The sequence below is a fragment of the Podarcis cretensis genome (assembly GCF_951804945.1).
Source record: "Podarcis cretensis genome assembly, chromosome: 9".
NCBI classification, from domain to species: domain Eukaryota; kingdom Metazoa; phylum Chordata; class Lepidosauria; order Squamata; family Lacertidae; genus Podarcis; species Podarcis cretensis.
Window position 1 is genome coordinate 3,122,353 of NC_137178.1, and position 23,660 is coordinate 3,146,012.

Consider the following 23,660-nt stretch of genomic DNA (forward strand, 5'->3'; position numbering starts at 1 on the left):
AGAATAAAACAAAAGCACTGGCAGACCTCCTCTAGGGGGTGTGGTTACTTTTTAGCCTCCATTTTTACAGTGTATCCAACAAGGGAAAATAAAAGTTACTTTCGATTTTCAGATATTTTGTTTCCTTTCAATATAAAACAATCAGGCAGAAGGCAGCATTGGACTTTTTTTTTTTTCCCCCTTCGAACTCTATCTGTCAGATTTCTTATATTCCTGTTATAGGCACCACCGACAGTTTCTTTCATTTCATTCCGTCCCCAGGTCAGGAACAGTGAAGACTTATTTTCTTAAATTACTCTCTGCAGGATTTGCAAAGTCACGATTTGTTTTCCCCCTATCCTCCTGCTGTCAGGGGGATTTAGTAGTTAAAAGAGCAGGAAATTCCAGGCTGTCAATTTACGGCTTTTAGCTTGTAAAGTCTTTGCTTTGATCTTTCTACAAAGAACGGGAGGCGGACTTCCTATTTACACTTCCCGTCTTGGCTCTATTTCAAAGGTATACTTTTGATCCACAAGTTTCAATTGTCCTACTCACGGGTTGTTGTTTGAAATCCGAATTGGCATAGGAAAAAGGACAGCGCTCTCCAACTCTGGCTATGCAGCTTCACTCCACAGAAGTAGCGATTGACTCTCAGCACCACGCCAACCCCCGTCTCACTCCGGAGCCCTTTGTAGAGCTCCTTTGCCAAACAGAGGGGCGCAAACGGTGCCCGCCGAGTCCCACGGTCGCAGGCTTCTTCCGCCTGCGATTTTTGAAAGGGTCCCCGCTTCGCTGCAGCGGTAAGACCCGGTTTCTGTGGAGCTGTCTCCCTCTAAATCAGGGAGAATCCGCCATTGTCGGAGGCGCCACCTCCGGAAGTCGCTCAAATCTGCCATTCTTGGGCAAGGTGATTGAGCGGGTGGTTGCTGAACAACTCCAAGCACGCCTGGAGGAAACGGACCATTTGGATCCCTTCCAATCGGGATTCAGGCCTCACCATGGGACTGAAACTGCCTTGGTCGCGCTGGTTGATGATCTCCGGCGGGCTAGGGACAAAGGTGAGAGCTGTTTCCTAGTTCTGCTGGATCTCTCAGCGGCCTTTGACACCATCGACCATAACATCCTTCTGGACCGTCTAGAGGGGCTGGGAGCTGGGGGCACTGTCCTACAGTGGTTTCGCTCCTTCCTCCTGGGCCGTGTTCAGAAAGTGGTGGTGGGGGATGAGTGTTCAGACCCTTGGGCCCTCACTTGTGGGGTACCTCAGGGTTCCGTCCTCTCCCCCATGCTTTTTAACATCTATATGAAGCCGCTGGGAGAGATCATCAGGGGGTTTGGGCTGGGTGTTCATCAGTATGCAGATGACACCCAGCTCTACCTCTCCTTTAAATCAGAACCAGTGAAGGCGGTGAAGGTCCTGTGTGAGTGCCTGGAGGCGGTTGGAGGTTGGATGGCGGCTAACAGATTGAGGTTGAATCCTGACAAGACAGAAGTACTGTTTTTGGGGGACAGGAGGCGGGCAGGTGTGGAGGATTCCCTGGTCCTGAATGGGGTAACTGTGCCCCTGAAGGACCAGGTGCACAGCCTGGGAGTCATTTTGGACTCACAGCTGTCCAAGGAGGCGCAGGTTAACTCTGTGTCCAGGGCAGCTGTCTACCAGCTCCACCTGCGGACTGTCTCGCCAGAGTGGTGCATGCTCTGGTTATCTCACGCTTGGACTACTGCAACACGCTCTACGTGGGGCTACCTTTGAAGGTGACCCGGAAACTGCAATTAATCCAGAATGCGGCAGCTAGACTGGTGACTGGGAGTGGCCGCCGGGACCACATAACACCGGTTCTGAGAGATCTGCACTGGCTCCCAGTACGTTTCCGAGCACGATTCAAAGTGTTGGTGCTGACCTTTAAAGCCCTAAACGGCCTCGGTCCTGTATACCTGAAGGAGCATCTCCACCCCCATCGTTCAGCCCGGACACTGAGATCCAGCGCCAAGGGCCTTCTGGCGGTTCCCTCATTGCAAGAAGTGAGGCTACAGGGAACCAGACAGAGGGCCTTCTCGGTAGTGGCGCCCGCCCTGTGGAACGCCCTCCCATCAGATGTCAAAGAGATAAAGAATTACCTGACATTCAGAAGACATCTTAAGGCAGCCCTGTTCAGGGAAGTTTTTAATATGTAATGCTGTACTGTTTTTAACACTGATTGGGAGCCCCCCAGAGTGGCTGGGGAAACTCAGCCAGATGGGCGGGGTATAAATAATAAATTATTATTATTATTATTATAGTAAGGTAGTGGTGATGAAGTCTTGTGATCGATTATGCAGGGTGGAGCTTCCTTGCTCCACCCCCAATATTTTATTCAGGTTGGCACCCCTTCCATATGAACGCCATGAAAAGAGCAGCACATGCTGCCAAAGCTGTGCCCACACTGATATGGGCCCCAGTCTTGCCCCCTGCCATGTTCTGAAGAAATCGAGAGCAGGTCACTGTGTTTGTTTCCCAATGTTAACTCTACATGAGATTAAGGGCATCGGAATTTCCCAGTGATAAAGCCAAAGTTGTATTTGTGATTAGTCTGCTAGAAAGGGACACCAAACGCTGGGTGGCCCCCATTCCCATTTCCTGGCATGCAGGGTTGTCCTTATGTGCCTTGTAAGGTAGTGGCGATGGAGATCAGAAGGGGCAAAGGGGCATCAAACACACAGAGTAAGGAAACAAATATTGGTATGCATTGCAAATAAGTACATTAAACAGAAAACAGGCTATGACTGGATGCTTCCATTCTTTATTTTTGTAGCCATCTACATTTGAGCTTGCAGAATAAGGTCTTTTCAAGGTGTTTTTTGAGGGTTGATGCCAAAGAGTCCCATAATCTAGATGGCAGAGTGTGGATTGTGCATTAAAACAGCAGGGTGGGGTGATCTCTTGGTTTTGGTTTTGTGTAGTGATCATGAGATCCAGTTTTGTTCATCTTGAAAGTGTCTTCTTAGAGCCAAGCATCATTCGGCACCTTCTTGCAAATATACTGTGTCATTTGCTCACAGTTTAATGCTGCCCAGCAACTTCCGCGGCAATTAAAGGCCAATGCACCACAGTTGTGTTTCGCGGCTTTATTTGGCTCACCCCATTTCCAGAAGCTGAAAAGAAGAGAAACAGCAGCATTGATCAATGCTCCCCTTGCCTTCTATCATTAAAAAGACGTTCAGCTCTTTCTCTCTTAACATCCACTCACAAGTGTGATGGATTTTTCTCCCCATATTTTAGAATTCAACCATGTAAGGGTGGGACGCAGGTGGCGCTGAGGGTAAAACCTCAGCACCTAGGATTTGCCGATCGCATGGTCGGCGGTTCGAATTCCCGCGACGGGGTGAGCTCCCGTGGTTCGGTCCCAGCTCCTGCCCACCTAGCAGTTCGAAAGCACTCTTAAGTGCAAGTAGATAAATAGGTACCGCTTTATAGCGGGAAGGTAAACGCCGTTTCCGTGTGCTGCGCTGGTGCAGGCTCGCCAGAGCAGCTTCATCACGCTGGCCACGTGACCTGGAAGTGTCTCCGGACAGCGCTGGCCCCTGTCCTCTTAAGTGAGATGGGCACACAACCCTAGAGTCGGACACGACTGGCCCATACGGGCAGGGGTACCTTTACCTTTAACCATGTAAGGAAAACAACAACAACAACAACAACAACTATTGGTGTTTCGCAACTTTCTAACTTGTTTCAGGACTTTAGCAGAGTATACGCAGAGTTCACAAAAGCAATCGGTTGCAGGCAGGATGGACAAAGCAGGAATCAGTTACTTGTTACTTATAGGTGTTTATTATGTACAGTGGACTTCAAGTTACTATTTACAGGAACAGAGCTCAACATGGATCTTTAGCTCTCTCACCACATGACTCTTACACTAAGACTCAACTCTCTACGCTCTACTGACACATTCCAGTCAATAGGCCATAAATCATTATTCCCATGAGTGAGCTTCACCAATGAGGGAGCTGTCTCCAGGCCTCTATATCTCCAGGCAGATTTTACTCCTTTACATTGCCTTGGCTGTTGGCCAACTCCTAATTGACTCTGTGTGAAGCTGCACGTATTCAAAATCCCAACAACAACAACTGTGGGTCAAGACTGTCTCTTTTCTTTTCACATGAAGTGATTTCTCATAAAGGTAAAGGTAAAGGTACCCCTGCCCGTACGGGCCAGTCTTGCCAGACTCTAGGGTTGTGCGCTCATCTCACTCTATAGGCCGGGAGCCAGCGCTGTCCGCAGACATTTCCGGGTCACGTGCCCAGCGTGACAAGCTGCATCTGGCGAGCCAGCGCAGCACACGGAACGCCGTTTACCTTCCCGCTGGTAAGCGGTCCCTATTTATCTACTTGCACCCGGGGGTGCTATCGAACTGAGATGAGCGCACAACCCTAGAGTCTGGCAAGACTGGCCCGTACGGGCAGGCATACCTTTACCTTTACCTTTACTAAAGGGCCCACCCCATGCATGAGGAGAGCAGTGACACTATACAGAAACAAACATAGCTATGTCCTCAAATGAATTGCAAAATATAATCTATAACCACAAAGCCATTATAGGGTTGGTTGATTGAAATGATATGATATCTCTCATATATATATCTTATCTAAATCTAACATGCTGGTTCTAAGTTTACTTTAATCAATTATCCATAGTTGACAAAGGTATCACCCTAGCTTCACTTTTATTGTCACTTGCATTCTCCAGTGTCCATTGTATACTGAATCAAGTCCCACTACACAGCACTAAAATTCTGTGATAAATGTATTCTATAACTCCCTCATTTTTAGCTCTCTGTGAATCTATTAAATTGATATTACTAGTAATGGTGCAGTAGGTGGATTTTTTACTCCCATGAGATGTTCGGGTGAGATCTGTCCTTTGATCAAGTCTAAGATCACAAACAGCAGTGGTTCCCAATTGGTGGTCCACAGACCACCCACCCAGGGGCTCCATGGTGTCATTCACATAAGAAAAACTGCCACAGAGATATTAAAATGTTCAAAGATAGGGTGGCCCATGGTGTGGCTTTTGAAAAACAATGGGTCTGCAGTACTTAGCTAACTGGGAACCACTGGCATACAGGGTTTAAGTTCCCAGCTAGTATTATACAACCCCACTGTCCGTTTGTAAAGTTTACTCAATACCTTTGACAAAAAGGATTCGTGATTGGTATTGGGTGCATCAATAGAGATTAATGTCATTGGATTTTGTTCCAGGAGACTTTGCAAAATTGAAAGCAGCCCTCTGTTAATGCAGCCTTGGTAATAAATGCCAGTCCAGTTTTCTGTTCTACTACCAAGCTGTGGATGAGTGAGATCTTACTCTGACCTTGTACATCCATCCACACAAGCTGAAAAGAGTTGTTAGATACTTAAAGGGAACCATGAACTGTCTTAAACTGCCAGCTGGCAGTGTTGCTCAGCTTTAGGTTCCTACAAGTCATTATGAAGCTGAGCTAATCAGCACAAACCATTTAAAATCATGCCTTCAGCCTCTTCTGAATCACTGCATTCATTAGGTTAGAGAAGCAGGAAGAGGAGCCTTCCTGCCTCTCCAACCTAGTGAGAAGCAGCAGCCGCTCATCTGGGCAATGATGTGGAGAAGTACATATGTAGGTCTTTGGTAGTAGAGAAAAGTGCATGGCAAAATATATTTGGAGAGGGAAAGGATCAATTACGTAAACAGAATCTGCAACTTCTTGGAATGCATGCCATTAGCAAATATTTCTTCAAAAACCTACGTGACTAAAGCCTCTACTCCTGCCAGCCATCTCCATTTCGCTTGATTGTCTTTAAAGAGTCCAATCCAAAAAAGGTTTCTTCGGGCTTTTACTTGATTCACCACAAATTGCTGGGGTAGGGGTGGGGAGAAAGAAAAACAAGAAAATTTTCAGTAGGAATGAGGAGCAAGGCACTTCTCTCAAAGCCTTTCTAGACAATGTCTCGTTCTCTGAGCTACTATGGCCCTTTACAAACATCCAACAGGCATAAAACAAACACAGTTCAAAAGACACAGGTGTCACCTTTGAAAGCCAAATCCATATTTTTGGAGGAAGCCGTGATCAAAACTATGGTATTCCAAGTACGGTTGTGTCAAGTATGGTTGTGTCAAATAAATTTGTACTGAGGATGTGCTATTGTCCCCCTGATCCAAGTTATGATGCTGCTGCTGATGGAATCAAGGAAGCATCATATTGTAGTGAAGGGTAACTTCACCTGCCCTCACCAAGACTGACTACATGTGTGTTCCAGTCATGACACAGAGTTAAAATTTCCAGATACTGTAAATGACTGTGCCATAAAACAGTTCACCTTGGAACCATCTAGTGGGACAGTGACCCTGTGTGGCAAATACTCCAATATCTGTATCCATGTTTGTTTGTTGGTTCCAGAGCTATCGGAATCAGTCTGGTTGTGGTATGCTTGATGGGATGACGATGGGGTCTCACCTATGTCTGTGCCCTGCAGCATCCCAGTAGCCCCTCTGCCTAGGTTAAGGGCTGGGAGATGGATATACCTTGCAAGCTCCTCTAGAGTCATCTCCATGATCCCCTCATGCCAGAGGGTTAGGGTGGTGAGGGAAGCCTTTTTTTCTGAGCACTCAGTACATCTCAAAGAGCAGAGGAAGAATCTACAAGATTTCCCTCAAGTATCTACTCCTCCTCCTTCAAGACCTCCTTCCTGACTGCCAGCTTCATTCTATTAGAGCTCAGCAGCACCAAGAAACCTTAGTTAGCCCCAGATGGTAGCAGCTGTTCCCTGCCCCACCCACCCCTTGGCTTGACTGATGGAGTTGCTGTATTGCCTGCATATAGGTGGATTGTACCTTCTTAAATGGATAGTGATGATAGGAGCCCTTTGACTCAAGGAGATCGCCTAACTTTTCAATACTCGGCTTTGGTGCTCACCTGTTCTACTCCTGTTTCCAGAGAAATTAGCTTGGCGCCTTCCTTCTCACACGCTTTTTGGGAATTCATCCATGTTTGTGGCCCATGAGAAAACCAATAGTATGCTGTTGCATATAAAACCCAACCATCATTCACATTTTTAGAGATGATGTCTTTGAGTCAGCCAGGTATGGAGGAAGAAGAGAAAAAGAAAACAAGATAAGGAATTTAAGGGGAACCACCTTGTATGCCTGTTCAGATTTCAATTACTTTTGTGAAGTTCATTTCTCTGGCCACATGATAACATATATTAATCTAGGAAGCTCAGTAATCTTAAAAAAAAAGAACAACATTAACTCATCAACCCATGCTGATGCTGATGCTGCAGTAAATAGCTGGGTGGGCATAGCTGGAGCAAGGAGCACAGTCAAGAACCTCACCTACTTGTTTCCACCTGGATACTTCGGGCAGCATTAGGGCAGACTTGAAGGATGGAGAGGGGGAGTAGCTGTGGTTTATCAAAATTCTCTTTCTCTCTCTAGGCTAACTGTCCAGTTGAGGAGGTGGGGAGTGCAATCTAGAGTGGGCAACTGGGACAGATGAGGGATTCTGCTGGTTTACCACCTAGTTTGCTGCCCAGCAGTCTTCCTGCCTGAGCTGACAGGATGGTTCCAGTGGGCCTCCAAATGCCTCTGGGGGATTTTCCAGCTCATCTGAAAGTGGGTGGTGCTCCTGCCAAGTTTTGGCCAAGCTGTGGAACAACTGAATAAAGATGATGATGACGACGACAATGATACTTTATAATATGCTGCCCATCTAACTGGCTTTTCCTCAGCTACTCTGGGTGAATTCCAACAAAATAAAACACAACTGGAGTCCAACCATTAAAAACTTCCCTGAACAGATGTCTTCTGAAAGTCAGATAGTTGTTTTTTTCCTCGACATCTTGGCTTGGGTCATTGACACGATTGGTCCTGAGCTCCCTCTCCCGCTTCATGCAGCCTGTTTGGCCCCCTGGTATACTGCAGAGGTTAGGGCAAAGAAAGAAGCTGGGAAATGCCTTGAACGTGTGTGGAGGAAAAATCTGGTTGAATGCAACTGAACACTGGTGAGGGCTCATCCTCGAGCCTACCAAGTGGCAGTGAAGGCTACAAAGAAGTGTTGCTTAGCTTCCTCCATTGTGCCATCCAGCAGAGCTTTCCTGGGTAGAGTAGGGCCTGCTACAGTCTGGCCTGAAGGAGATGGTAGAACTGAAAGCAGCTTTCTGTGATTTGTTTGCAAAGTATTTTGAGGATAAAATTGACCCTTCATGACCCTTCTGTTACAGCAGATAAATCTTAAAGGGTGTCCAGAGCAGAGGCAGTGGTAAAATCACTCCTTAAGAAACCCAGCCTGATGGGCAGAATATAAATAAATTGTTGTTGTTGTTGTTGTTGTTGTTGTTGTTGTTGTTGTTGTTGTTGTTGTTGTTATTCCCTGGGCTCAGAAAAATCTAAATAACAGTCCATCAGTTGATAATCTCACCTTCCTGGGCAAGGTTCTTGAGTGAGTGGTGTTGGACCAGATCCAGGTGCTCTTGGAGGAAACTGATTTTCTAGAACCATTTCAATCAGGGTTTAGGTCTGGTTTTGGCATAATGTCTTTAAAGGCAATCATATTTCCCAAGGTCAAAGAAAAAGAGGGGAAATGGCATTGTACAACATCCACAAAATGTGTGTTTTCGTGCTGACCATCCTTCGCTTGTTTTTATGTATAAGTGACGCAATCTGCATTTGTTCCCCTTCTCTGCTTTCGCATCTAAAGCTTTATAAGCTATTTTATAATCACCTTACCTATTATATATTCAATGCTCTGTGCTTGCCTGAATTTGAATATGGACTAAGGATTCTGAGCCCCTGTGTTCTGACTCAATACATGCTATCCAGTCACGTCATTCCTTTCTTCCACACAAGGCTGCAATCATGGAGGACCTGCACTGGCTTTTGGATAAGAAATCTCCTTGGATCTGGGGCCATGCTCAAAAGGCTGCTTTCAATGCTGTCAAACAGCCGCTCTCCCCTGAAAGAGACCTTACCCATTTTGATGAGACCAAGCTTGTTATGCTTGCCTGTCACAACTCCCCATATGGAACTGGCGCAGTCCTCAGCCACCAGTAGCCAGATGGGTGATAGGCCCCCAATGCATTCTACTCCAGAACTTTGTCATCTACGGAATGCAATTATGTCCAGATTGACAAGGAGGCCCTTGCTATCGTAGCAGAAGTAAAGAAGTTCCATGACTACACCTATGGCCACCACTTCATTATCATAAGTGACCACATGCCTCTGCTGGGCCTTTTTGCTGCTGATTAGAAGACGCCCCAGGTCCTGTCGCTGAGGATGCTAAGGTGGTCCATCTTTCTCAGGGCATATGACTACGTGCTGCACAACATTCCTGGCAAGAGCCTGGGCCACGCAGATGCCCTAAGCTACCTGCCATTACCAGACATAGACATTGACCCGTCCCCAGCCCACAGTGTGATGCTGCTGGAGACTCTTCCCCAGCTCCCGCTCCATGCCATGGATGTCACCACACACTCATGTGTCCATCTCCTGTGTCCTCAACTGGATGTGGAGGGGGTGCCCAGCGGATCACCTTGATGCAGAATTCTCCCCATTTGTCTCCCAGCAACATGAGCTGTCAGTTCACAAGGGATGCCTTCTGTGGGGAAACTGGGTCATGATCCCTGCTAAGCTGTGGACCAGAGTGCTAGAGGCTCTCCATGTCAGTCACCCAGGCATTGTCCATATGGAAGCTCTGGCCAGTAGCTACATCTTGTGGCCAGGCAGTAATGCAGCAGTAGAAGAGTGGGTCCAGCACTGCCAGGCCTGACAAGAGTCCTGACCATCCATGCCTCAGGCCCCAATCCAAAGGTAGGAGATGACACTCACACCATGGTCAAGTCTCCACATCAATTTTGCTGGTCCATGCCAAGGTCAGACATTCTTCCTCATTGTGGACTCCTTGTCAAAGTGGCTCGAGGTGGTGCCCGTCTCAGCAATAACCTCCAGGATCGTCATCTATGCCCTGCTGCGGGTCTTTCTTCACCATACATGGCCTGCCAGACACCATCATGTCTGATCATGGAGTACAGTTCATGTCAGCCGAGTTACAGAAGATCATGGCCAACAACCTCATCCAGCATGTCCCAGCAGCACCGTTCCACCCATCAACGAATGGACAGGCTTAGAGAATGATGAGGACCACTAAGGAATCCCTCACCCAGATTACCCAGGGGGACTGGAACAAGAGCCTAGTTGATTTCCTTCTGCAGCAGCACATCAAACCCTGCATTGCCACAGGTTGAAGCCCAGCAGAGCTCCTTATAAACCAGAAGCTGGCATCACTCCTGGATTGGCTGCACCCCAATCTTGCATCTGATTGGCCTCCTGGCCAAGGGGCTCCAGCGGCCCCCAGGTCCTTCACACCTGATGACGCTGTCTACATCCCAAACTACGAAGATCACCCTGTGTTTATCTCCACTGCTGTTACCGGGGCGACAAGCTTGCCACACCAGATGTTCAGGTCCACTGCTGGCATGTGGACAATGTGGACGTTGACGCCTTTCCGATGCCCCAGCGCCAGCCACTGCTACCATGCCAAAACACAAGATGAACGATCAACCTGACTCACAGGCTGATGTACCTGATGAGAACCTGCGGCCCAGGGTAGAGCTGAGGAATGGGGCCCCAACACTGCAACAACAAACAGTGTGGAGGCAATGACACCAGTTTCACCCATGACACCAGCTCCAGCTCCATCAGGATCCCCAACAACCCAAGGGGATGAGCTTCACCCATCTCAGTGGGTGAGGCACTGCCCACACCACTTTGATGAATATTTGTGTTGACAGGGATGAGTGTTCATGTCTAAGGGAGAAGGGTGTTATGTATTCAGTGGTCTGTGTTTTCCTGAGCTTGAGTCCGGACTAAGGATTCTGAGCAGCTGTGTTCTGATTTGATACATGATATCCAATCATAGAATATTTCAGAACTCATTCCCCTTCTCTGCTTTTTCATAAAAAGCTTTATAAACATCATTATAATCTCTTTACCTATAAAGCAAGTGTTCCCAGTGAAGGAAAGCCCACCTTAGAGACCTGTGCAGATAAATGGAGGATCCTATCCTGACCTAGGTTTGGCCGTCTGGGTACTTGCCGTGGCACCAAAACAGGCCTGTGGATAGAGTGAGAGTTGCTATGGTCTGCAGGTATTTTATCCCACATGCCAATGAGCCAATTCACTATGTGAGTAGGGCTTGAGGGCTTCTTTCTGATGATGGGCTTGTGAAACAAGAGAGATTTTGTTGTTGCGCCAATCACCCCACTGCCCAGCAGTCTCTCTGACCAAGTTGTCAGAGGTTGCCTCAGATGTGCTGTTCAAGAATCTCTCTTCCATGGATGAGTATAGTAAAGGACAGGTCTTTTAGCTGACCTGAAAAGGAGGACAGCTCTCTGCTCTGGCTCTAAGAGTTTTCAGCTAGAGGAGGGGCTTTCAGCTGGAGCAGAATCAGGGCAGGATCCCACTGCACTACAATTCTTCAGCATCATAGGGTAGCTTACCAATTTCCTTTTGCAGTTGATCATTTTTCATGGCAAATTGCCGCACTTCCTCTGATAAGTTTTGAACTACAGCGAGTATTTGGAAGTCTAAAAGATTTGAAACAGTTTAAGGCAGGAGCATCTGAAATAACAATCTGCAAATATTAAGAAACCATTTCCAAACATTTTAAAACACTCTAGCCTGGAACAAGAAGCAGAGCTCCAGGATGGGGTTCTTATGAATATGAGGACAGACTTGATTCTCTGTGGCTGAGATCACCAATGAAAAGCCTCCAAAGACCCCTGCAGCTGGATCAGACAAAAGACCCATGCAATCCACTATCCTATTCTCATATTGAGAGTGGCTCATGAAGTATCTCTAATGTTCCCCTCCTTTGTCCTCCTTTTCTGCTGGGAATCACTGGGTCAGAAAGCAATTCCCCACTGAGTCACACAGTAAAACGAAATATGCAAAGATTACTTTACAGTTTTCTATTATGCTTTCTGAAATCTAAGAAAATACAGGCACCCAAACTCTTTTCCTGATGAATATTGGGTTGCATTCCACATAGTTCTAAAGAGGGCGTTCTGTAAGCTCAGGAATTTCTCCTTGTGCAATGCAATCTCCAGCCCCTTTCCCTCCAATCTGTTCTGAAGTTTCTCCCCACCCTGCAGAGCAGCTTTGGTGATGGCATGCAGGTAGAAGTGGGGGCAAAGTTCCCTTGTGCCAGTGCTAAAATCTTGCAGTAGCACAAACATTGTGAATTACAGTGTGATGGGGGAGGACAGCGTTTCTAGTGGGGAGATGTGAGAATCACAACCACCTGCTTTTCTTTATGCTGAGCAGTGAAAAAGTGATAAACTCTATTGGGTGATGAGTTTCACTGAATGTTTTGCTCACACAATATGAATCCCAAATTGAACTACAGGAATTGAAGTCTGTTTAAATTAAACATGTTCTAGCAAAAGTGAGGACTTGTATATAAAATGCTTACCATCCTTGTCCTTATAGGTTGAATCAATCCCAACAACAATGCTTCGAATCATTCCCAATCCCACTTGAAAATCAGCTCTTTTTTTCATTTCCTTCTGATCTAAGGAGGAGGTAGGTAGAAAAGAAATGAAGAAACTGTGTTCTAGCTTACTAGTCTGATGAGCTAGGGGAGGGGATATTTGGTGTCAAACTGCTTTTAATATTGAATTTTAAATACTGACTTGTAACATGCCCTGGGAGCTTAGGGAGAAGAGTGAATAAAAAATCAAATCCACAAAAACATAAATATGACTTCTATTAATATTTTCTGCTCACAGCCCTTATATTGGTGTTTCCTATGCCTTGATTGTGGCTTCCCTGCCGGTCTGAAGTCCTGTTTCCATTTGGCCTGTTGCTTCTGTCATCAGATGGTTGGCCTTCCTTTGAGAGCTTTAGATTTTTGGTTGTCTAGATGCACCTGTCCTCTTTGTCCTACACACTTGCATTTGCCAAGCTGCCTCATGCCCTGCCGTATGCTCAAAATATGTAAATTCGTGGATCATTTGGTTTCCTCCCCCTGAGCTTTGCTTACTTTGGAGTGCCCTTTAAAAATGAACTAGATTTACAAATAGGTCATGTGTTCATTTATCCAGTGCTATTATTCTGGAGAAAGAGGTGCCAAACTCACCTTGAATATCTCCCTTGTTCTCTTAGATTAGCAACAGAGCCCACCTGAGAAGGGCTGGAACTGAGTCCTGATGAATTTCGGCTGAAAAAGGCCCTGCATATATCTTGATATTTAGGTAGGCTCTGGACGAACCCACTTTGGCCATGGCCTTTTCCTCTGCAGCCTGTTTCCCCCAAGCACTTTCCTTCAGGGGACTGGAGCCCTGGCAGAGGGCAGGGTGGCGAGGATCAGGAATGGGGGCAAATGAGGATTAGTTGGGAAAGGAGCAGAGAATGGCAACTGGGAAAGGGAATTGTCCAGGGTGTTCCAGGGACTTGTGTTAGCCTGTGCTTCTGTTCCAAGTGCTGGAACTCACTTATTCAGGGAGAACAAAACAGTGTCATTGCTTTCAATGAATGACAGCTGTAACTCAACCCCTGATATCAAAGAGAGATGAAAGGGATAAATGGAAGGTGGATCCTGCCATCTCTTTTTGGAAATGCTATTGGCATTTAAGCAAAGCACATGACATTAGTTGCAAAGTATGCTAATTATGTACTTACATAGAAGGAAAAGCAGCAGTGTCATGGCAATAAGGATGAAAATCTCAAGTATGATAAATCTTTCACCCGTTGGAGATTTTAAGAAGGTAACCATGTCCTGAAAAGTAGATGCTTGAAGAAAGAAAATTCTGATTTAGCCAACAGTGTCATCGAAGCTACCAGCATGAGTTTGACCAAATTGCGGGAGGGAGTGGGAGACAGGAGTGCCTGGCGTGCTCTGGTCCATGGGGTCACGAAGAATCGAGGACACAACTCAACGACTAAACAGCAACAAGCCAACATACCACTGCCACTCCAGGAAAAAGGGTTTCCATATGCTGTGGTAGCCATCAGCCAGAGACAGTCAACTGTTCAAGGGGTGGTAATCTGGGTGGGTAAGCAGGTGGAGGAAGCAAGGGGGGATACCTTGCTGCTTGAGGAAGCTTTTCTGACCAATGTCTGGATCAGAAGACAGTAGCCTTTGATACTAAAGGACTTTCTGCTCCCCAAACAAATGACAAGATTTTCCCTCTGTACACATAATTCCACATAAAAAAGCTGGGCTGAACTGGCCATTGGCTCTTATTTTGATACTGCTGATGGGACAGCAGACTAACTGAGGAGGTGCAGTGCAGCTTGTGTGGTCTACATATCTCTGCCCACCACAGCACCTGCTACCTGAGGCAACTGCCTTATTCTGCCTAATGGTAGAGCAATTCCTGGCTGCACACAGTAAAGGAACACCACAGCCAGCAGCAAAGAGTGGGCTGAATCCTGGGGTTTCTATGGGGCTTCGTGGATCTCTGGCACCCAAAGAGCTGTGTGCGCTTTTCTCTGCACTCCTCCCTAGCACAACATGACTGGTTCCACTCTCTGCCTGTCTCTCCATCAACTTCCCTTTCCCATGCATTCCTCTCCTTTATGAGAAACCTCATCCAATATGACTGTGCTGTATACAGACCACGAGTTTCTTTTGCTGCTGCTGAATCCTTTCTGGATGCTTCATCAATTCCAGACTTTTCCATCCTCTCAGTTGCATCTGTGAAACAACAAGCTATTATAACGACTATGAACACATTGGTTGGATGGTGGGTGTTTTCCCTTCCAAGCTCAGAGTATTAGTCTCTTGTCAAGCATGAAAGCTCACAAAATTTGCTTTTGTTGTCCTGCACTTAATCTCCCTATTAAAGTAAAGGTAAAGGTACCTTCCACACCTTCCACGTGACCCGGAAGGTACCCTTAAAGGTACCCTTAAGGTACCCTTAAAGGTACCCCTGCCCATACGGGCCAGTCTTGACAGACTCTGGGGTTGTGCGCCCATCTCACTCAAGAGGCCAGGGGCCAGCGCTGTCCGGAGACACTTCCGGGTCACGTGGCCAGCGTGACATCGCTGCTCTGGCGAGCCAGAGCCACACACGGAAACGCCGTTTACCTTCCCGCTGGTAAGCGGTCCCTATTTATCTACTTGCACCCGGAGGTGCTTTCGAACTGCTAGGTTGGCAGGCGCTGGGACCGAGCAGCGGGAGCACACCCCGCCGCAGGGATTTGAACCGCCGACCTTTCGATCCGCAAGCCCTAGGCGCTGAGGCTTTAACCCACAGCGCCACCTGCGTCCCCAATCTCCCTATTACAGGAACATAATTTTTAAAATAGATGCACGTCTACAAATGTCAAGGATTTCATCGGTACAAAGTTGAAATGGACAACAACATCAGGCCAAAAATATGTCTCAATGAGGCATTTCCAACATTTAACTATTTTTAAAACCACTGTAAACAGCTAAAATTCTTATTCTGGTTGAAATACCACTTGTAGTTTAATGGAGAATTTTGGACATAATAGAAATGTATAAGATTTGGATTATTATAAAAGATGCAGGAGGAAATGACTAACAATCGGACCCACAAAGGGGAGGAGGGAAGTCCAGGGGATTCTTTGGAATCTTGTTTTTATATTGTACGTTGATATTTGATTGTAAAATTTTAATTTGAAAAACGAAATAAATAAATAATAATAAAAAGACTTTAGAGACCACAAGTTGGACATGGAAGAGAAGCAGACAGAACCTGTGCATTTCCCATGCATCCCTCTACTTTATGAGAAACCTCATCCCATATGACTGTGCAGTATACAGACCATCAGTTATAGTTGCCGATAGTGTTGCAGGCTTTGCGGGTGCTGGCTGCTCCATCCTCTCAGTTGTGTTTAGGAAACAACAAGCTAGAATAAGACAACAACATATGGAGAATAAGATTATGAGCACATTAGGTAGAAAGTGGCATCAGTATTAGACCATCCTTTCCTGTAAAGACGTTGTTGAGTCCAATATACAGTATTTTTCACTATAAATCCAATTGAATCCAGCAAGACTTTGGACACCATGAGTAGGACCTGGAAAAGAAGTAGAGGGGAAGCTGTTACCCAGGCTCTCCAAGTGTGCCATTTTGTTTTCTTTTTGCAATGACCCAGCCTGACATCTGATGCTGTGGCTTAAAGAAAGAAGAGGACTGTTGTCTAATCCCATTTCAAAGCCATCTGATCTAGCAGCCCTTGATATGCAAGTAAATGGGTTTCCCAAAGACTTATATTTTCTGGATCATGCTCTAGATCTGGATTTACAAACTGGGCCCATGAATCAGAGCAGGGCACCTGTATTGCCAGGGAATAAAACAGAATGTGATGCTCCTGGTTTGCAATGTAGCTGGAGCTTTAATATAAGGAACCTGGCTGTTTGAGAAGAAGCGAAAGGAACTTCATGGCTTGGCCAGCTATCAAACACCTGCCTGCATGGGGGAAGGAAGGAGGAAGCAGTTGACTGGGAACAAGGAAAGTAACCTTACAGTGACTGAACTGCACAGATAAAGAATGCAAATGAAGTCTCACGCCCACATGTGTCGACTCCCAGGCCAGATCAAAGGATGGGAATGGAATTACATCATGAATTACATCTGTTGCCAGCTTGGCATGAGACCTACGCTACAGACTACCATATTTTTCCGTCTATAAGATGCCCCCATGTATGACACCCCTTATTTTGGGGGACTCCAAATTAACAAAACACCCATCAGCACAACCCATGTATAAAATGAGCCCCAATTTTAAACCTAAATTTTTAGTTTAAAAACCCTAATCTTATACAAGGAAAAATACGGCATATAAGGGCCAGAAGCTGAAGGAGACAGGGAGATCTTGATACATTGTTCTATGCTCCACTCCAGAATGTGAAGAGAATGACCATCTACCAGTCTGAAGTATCCCAGATAAGCCTTCCAGATCTCCATCGGCTGGAGAGACATGAAGAACTAAACCTATTCTATCTGTTTTGTTGTTGTTGTTGCCTGAGATATTTTGCTTATTGGTTATATTGCTAGCTTTGTAGTTTATTCCAGTTGCTGTTGGCTTTATATTAGACTGCATTCCAGGTTGCTGATCAATTTCTTTCCTGATGTTTACCAAGTAATAAGAGTTTGTCTCTACCTAAGAGTCTGTCAATTCTCTGTCCAGTGGAATCCAAAGAACCTGTTGCTTGCCTGGTTCTTGCTATTGGCCAAACAGCCAGTAGGGGACGCTGGCAAGACAGCACCTGTGCACATCCTTATAATGTACCACCACTCAGTTTCATTGGATGACCCTGAGGTCTAGTATTTGAAAAAGAAAAACCATCTGTAGTTTATAAAAGCTCCCTATCATTTTCCCTCTTGGTGACCTTTCGGCCCTGGAATGAGTCCCTGCAAATATCATAGCTTGTAAGGAAAGTGTTCCACCCATCAGACCTCTTTCTGTTTGGATACCTTGGTGTTGCCATGGAACAATCTTTTCCCTAATTTCCTCCTAAGGGGTTTTCATCCTTCCACTGGCTAAGAACCACCTCCCTTGTGATGTCAGGCATTCCAGAACTCCTCCCATTTAGGCTGTACCATTCCCTGATTGGCTGCTCATCACATCCAATCAGCATTCCACATAAAGCATAAACCTAGGGAAATGTTGGTTTCAGATTTGATATAATACTTATTTTTTTCAAAAGTTATTAGTTTTATTTTTTATTTAGACTGGGTACATACTTTACCTTCAAAGCATATCCCCCAGAAGAATCCTTACTCCTCATAAACTCTGCTAGCAATATTGGAAAGCTTCCTATCTCAACACTTGTACCAGGAAATATGGCAAAGTGCATTAGTGTAAATCTTCATTTGCAAAGTTAAAGCACAAAGACAAGGAACAGAAACATTCAAATTTCAACATTTTTGGTCTACATTTAATGAATGTGTCATCATCAAAACATACATGTCACCAGTGCTATTTTTCCAGAAAAAAGGGTACCAGAACTGACCATGAACACTTCCCTTGCTCTCTCACAATGGTGTCCACCTGAGAGGTGTCAGAACTGAGTTCCAGATGCAAAAAAGCCCTGCATGCAACTGAGCTTCAACCAATGGCAACTCATCAAGAACTGTACTTGGAAAGAAAGCTAGATCTGCACAAACTCTGAATTGGACTCTGATAAGCTTCACATGCTAGAAACCCCTCATAACTATGTACACAGAAACATGAAACAAAAGATTGAGGCCGACTGTGCTTCTGCCTTCTCTCGGTTCCCATGTCAGGTCCAAGGGAGCCAGTAGAGAGAGAGATGGTTCTGGCAGGGTTGTGGGATGGGGGCACATTGGCCTGCCTTGCGCATGCACACTCTCTGGCTGGGAAGGAAAGCTCCCAGACACACCACTTCCTGGGTCACAGGTGTTCTATGTCACACTCCTGGAGTGGGAGTTCCCAAGCACAATATGCTCCTTTGGGGCTTGTCTTGGTACCAAAGGAAGAAAAGAACACCCCCCCCCCGAAATTTTGGCAAATTCTAAAAATCCTTGAGGATGGGCATGTAGATCCTGAAAAAGGAGATGTGTCTGGGAAAACCCAGATGTAGGGCAACCCTACCACAGGGTGGAACCCAATGCTATGTTCAAAGATAGTAGGGCTAAGGCAGGATTTGGAGAAAGATGGAACATCCTCTATAGAAGTGCCATTGCCTATTTGGATGGTCTATTTCATGTATGCATAAAAACAATTCTATTAATTTTTATTTTTTTATTTTTTAGGTTTTCACATAATGCATGTTAAGAACATCATATGTTACCATTCTTATTTTTCTTCGGCTTCCCATATTGCTTTTATAAGACGTTATATCTTCACTCTCTGAACTGCTCATTTGTTCCTAACATTACACAAAGTATAAAATATAAACCTGAAGCTAACACATTCTTGTTCTTCTGTTGCTCAAAATAATTTCATTCTGAATTGAAAGCTCAGTCCTTGAGGGAACTCCCAACACGTTGGGTTTTCTTAAAGCATCTGCTCGGAATTTGTAGTCTTTCCTTTTATTTAGGAGTCTAGTTGGGATTTCCTTCACTTGTAATCCTTTGTAATCCTTTGAATGTCAGTCTGTAGGTTGTTCTGAGTTTGCAAAATCTTGTCCTGAATAGTTCTTGTAGAGAATTGAACTAAGCAATCTCCTGGAACTTTCCTTGCTCTTGCAGATGCTGATTTAGTGCTGTGTGCCCACTCAATTTGTTTCTCCATCTCATCTTCCTTGGTATCCAGAAATTTCTCCAATTCTTTAATCAGCGGTTGTTAAAAACCTTCCTCTCTTTATTCTGAATCAATCAACATCTCAAATACATTTCCTTGTGCTGCATCTCTAGGAGAGCGACCGGTTCATCCAGTATTTCTGGGTTCTGCTGTATTGCAATCACATGTTCTTGAGTTTATGTGATTTGTTTCTGCATCTCTTTCACTTGATTTCATGTCTCTGATTTCATTGACCAGTAGTGTGTTGTTGTTTTTTCAGTTTCTTCCAGAGAGCTAGGCCTTTAAAACAGATCACTTATTTCTTTGGAGCAATCCCTTAAATCACTTGCAACTTCTGCAAGTGTTGCTGGCTTAGTGATACTCTCATTACTGTCAAAATATCACTTAAATCTCCTTCTTGGTTTAGTTGGTTTTTTATATCCTGTTACTGTCATTTTGTACATTTACCCCTGTGTGTCAGTGTTGTATTATACTTATACTTTATACTTCAATTTATCTCACAATTCCAAGCGCTTGTTGCTAGTTTCCCACCATTTGATGCCGCTGTTGTATTATTTATAGCTCGCTCACTGGATCACCCCGTTGTTGTGGTGAGTGGGCTTATAATTCCTATGACCTTTGTGAGTGAAGCTGTCGGGAGTCTCATACTCCCAGCAGGGTCACCAAGGCGGTAAGGTCAAAGGAGCTAGACAAAGAATGATCCAAGAAGCTCTCAATGGCAGGACAGGTGGACGATAACAAGTGGTATGTTACAGTGGCTGTGAAGGGTAGATTTGAACAATTTGGGGCAATTAAAATGTTAAATGTTAAATAAACCTTGTGGATGGAGGAGTGTTAAAGTATATAAAATTGTTCATATGGTTGATTTGAATATGCTATTATTGATTATGTAAACCCAATGTATCAGCCACCTGGGGTGTTTCACTGTGTTTTGGTTGTTGGTAAAAAATAAAAATTTTAAACATTAAAATAATAATAATACAATGGCTGTGAAGGCAAATGAAGGCTGGAGCAGATAAGAATCAATGAGTCATCATAATACTCTTGCCATCAGAATAGAGCCTTACTGCGAAGACTGTGCATTGGTCAGGGTGCACTGATCTACACACACAAAACAAATTCACGCACAGGTGTCTTCCAAAAACCCATCTCAAACCCCCACCAAAAAAATTCCATGGCAATCAACAAATGGTAACGGGGGTGGGACCATAAAATCTGGAAGCCCCAAATCCTTTTTTTAGATCTTTCCCCTCTGCCTGTGCCTTTCCTCTATATGGAATTTTATTTTTCAATGCGTCTGTCAGTAATTTAGTTATTTGGTTTTCTAAGTAATCTACTAGGAATTTCCTTCGGAATGATTATATTCTGTTCTATTTGTAATGATTATATTCTGTTCTATTTGTAATCTTTTTTGGTAATTCGTTTGTAATATTGTGTCTTTTATCGCACGTGAATTGGAAACTACCAGGCAATCTCTTGGTAGTGTTTTGGTTTTTGAAAAACTTGATTTTATCTTAAACATTTTATCTTTCAAATTCTCCAAAAATTCTTCCTGAATCCCTTTCCATTCTGACAACTCTATGATTACCGTAATTTAAGTCTTATATCTTCTTATGATTCTTCTGGAATTCCCCAGAAGCCAAGATTTGTTTCTTCTGGCGCATTTCTAGAACAGCTATTGCATCCCAAGCTGATTCCTGCGAAGCACTCAATTCTGCTGATTCCTCCTTTAATTTCTCATGGTCCTTTTTTAGGTCTTTCCCCTCTGCTTGTGCCGGTTTTGTCTTTTCTTTTAGACTCTCTGTCTTAGTTTTAAGGTCCAGTACTGTTATTCCCATCAATTCTTTAATTTGTCCTGTTGAATCCAATACTAACTTTGTATTCTGGTCAAGTTCACTCCCCAATGCCTAAGCGTTTCCCCTATTTTCTTTTCTTAAGTCCATAATCATACCTGTGAGATCAGTTTTTGGTTCTAATTCCTGGGCCAAAATCCATCTCCCCTGTGCTGGAGTGGTTGCAGAAGTTCCAGTCGGGACCAGTGGTTTTCTTGCAGCCATATTTTGATATTTATAATTCAACCATTTAATTCTATTCATTGACACAATCTATCCCAATTAAAACACAGATTTTACCAATATATATATTTCTATAACCACTAGGTGTCACACTTCCTCTTTTTTAAAAAATATTTTTTTATTATGGATTTCAACAATTAACAATTTATCAAAAATACATCATCCTCATTTTTTCTCTCCCCATTTCCCCCTCCCTCCTCCTCTAAAAATAAAAGCCCGCCCTCCCACCCCACCCAGACTTCCCTCAGCTCCTCTCTCTGGTTTCTCAGCACATATACTCTGCATGTTACAGAGTTGTAAAGATCCTCAGTTTATCTTTCAGTATATTACCAATAAAAAGTTTGTGAATGTATATTCAAAACCTGCCAAGGAGTCCAGTTCATTTTGTTGTTTCTTTAAGTACTTCGTAAAAGGTTCCCATTCTTCTTTAAAGTCACATTTATCCTTGTCATGTAGTTTATGTGTCAGTTTTGCCAATTCCGCATAATTCATCAGTTTCTCTTGCCACAGTCTTTAGGCAGGATTTCCTCATTCTGCCATCCTTGTGGTATTAAGACACTTGCTGCTGTTCTTGCATACATAAAAATGTTTTTTAATTTCCTTGGCAGGTCTTTTCCTACAATCCCTAACAAGAAAGCTTCAGGCTTTTTTACAAATGTTAATTGGAACATTTTCTTCAATTCATTATATATCATTTCTCTTTTAAAAAATTTTTTTACTACACTCCCACCGCATGTGATAAAAAGTCCCTTCTTTTCCCTTAAATTTCCAACACAGATTTGAACCAGTTTTATACATTCTTCCTAACTTCACTGGTGTTATATACCATCTGTACATCATTTTCATATAGTTTTCTTTCAGCAAAGAAGAATATGTGAATTTTAAATCAATTTCCCATAACCTTTCCCAATCTTCCAACATGATGTTAGGGCCTATATCTTGTGCCCATTTAATCACAACTGATTTCACCTCTTTGTCTCCCATTCTAGCAGGATGCTATATGCACCTTTTAACAGTTTTACTTTCCTTTCTACCACTTCCTTTTGACATCTGGATGTCGTATAGCTAAATCCTTTCTTGTTGTCTTCTTTGTATGTTTCGTGTAATTGTCGATAATGTAACCAACTCTGAAAATGGTCTTTTATTCATCATAATCTCTTATTTTCCATTTTCCATCTTGGTCCTTTAGCAAATCAGCCACTTTACTTTCTTTCCAAGTGGTTTGAGCAGTAAGGCTTCATGTGGTGAGAGCCACCAAGGGGACATCTGTTCTAACAAGTCTTTATATCTCTCCCATACTCTAATTAGTAATTTCCTAATTATATGGTTATAAAAACTTCTATGTACCTTCCCTTTCCATACCATAAATATGTGTGCGAGCCGAATCTGTTATCATGTCCTTCCAGTTCTAATGCTTGCTTTTCCAACTTCATCCAGTCCCTGATCCATACCAGGCATGTAGCTTCGTAATATAATTTAAAGTCTGGGAAGGCAAACTCGCCTCTGTCTTTAGTATCTGTAAATATTTTATATTTTATCCTTGGCCTTTTGCCCCCCCCCCATGAACTTAGAAATTTCCTTCTGCCATTTTTTAAAACGTTCATCTTTCAGGATCACTGGGACTGATTGAAAAAGGAATAACATTTTTGGCAGCACATTCATTTTAATCACTGCTATTTTCCCTAGCAATAAGAGATTCATTGTGTTCCATATTTCTAAATTTACCTCAAGCCAATTTTTTTCATAATTATCTTTATATAAGTTTATATTTCATGATGTTAACCATATCCCTAAGTACTCAACCTTTTTTATGGACTTCTATCTCAATATTTTGCTCTGAATCCTTTTCTTCTTCTTCCTTCAAGTTTTTGACTAGCAGTTTAGTTTTGTTCCTATTAAGTTTAAATCCTGCCACTTCCCCAAATTTCTGAATCTTTTCTATTACTTTGGGGAGTGATGTTTTTGGGTCTTCCACTGTTATCACTAAATCATCAGCATATGCTTTTAATTTAAACTCGCTTTCCCCAGTTTTTATACCTATAATCTCTTTGTCTGCTTTTATGTTTTTGGCAAGTACTTACAGTACCAGGATGAACAGCAATGGTGATTGTGGACACCCTTGTCTGCTTCCTTTTTGGATATTACATTCGTCCGTGATCACCTGGTTTATAATTAGTTTTGCTTTTTGCTCTGAGTAGATTGCTAATATTCCTCAATATCATAACTTCCTTTTTTAAACAACAATGATTTTCCACATTCTCTTCAAATCTTTATATGTCTTTTCCCAGGCCTTTTTAATAATTTTACATTGCCACCACATAAGGTAGCCTCTTAAACCTTTTGCCCTCCCTTCCTGTTTC

General features: G+C 43.9%; 1 protein-coding gene across 2 annotated transcripts; it reads right to left on the minus strand.

Annotated features, from left to right (window-relative positions):
• Window positions 1-2,734: 2,734 nt before the first annotated feature.
• On the minus strand, window positions 2,735-17,539 carry LOC307224341 (C-type lectin domain family 10 member A-like). Of its 2 annotated transcripts, none has more exons than XM_079991172.1 (9): window positions 17,434-17,539; window positions 15,779-15,862; window positions 14,604-14,681; window positions 13,664-13,774; window positions 12,456-12,554; window positions 11,482-11,568; window positions 6,903-7,054; window positions 5,736-5,845; window positions 2,735-3,108 (listed from the first exon to the last, which is right to left on the minus strand). In XM_079991172.1, exons 2-9 carry the CDS (start codon window positions 15,831-15,833, stop codon window positions 2,958-2,960), a joined length of 843 nt encoding a protein of 280 aa, XP_079847298.1. In that variant the 5' UTR covers window positions 15,834-15,862; window positions 17,434-17,539; the 3' UTR covers window positions 2,735-2,957. The 2 variants fall into 2 exon arrangements, with proteins under 2 accessions (XP_079847298.1, XP_079847297.1); XM_079991171.1 differs by lacking the exon at window positions 17,434-17,539 and adding an exon at window positions 17,226-17,408.
• Between the last annotated feature and the right edge of the window lie 6,121 nt (window positions 17,540-23,660).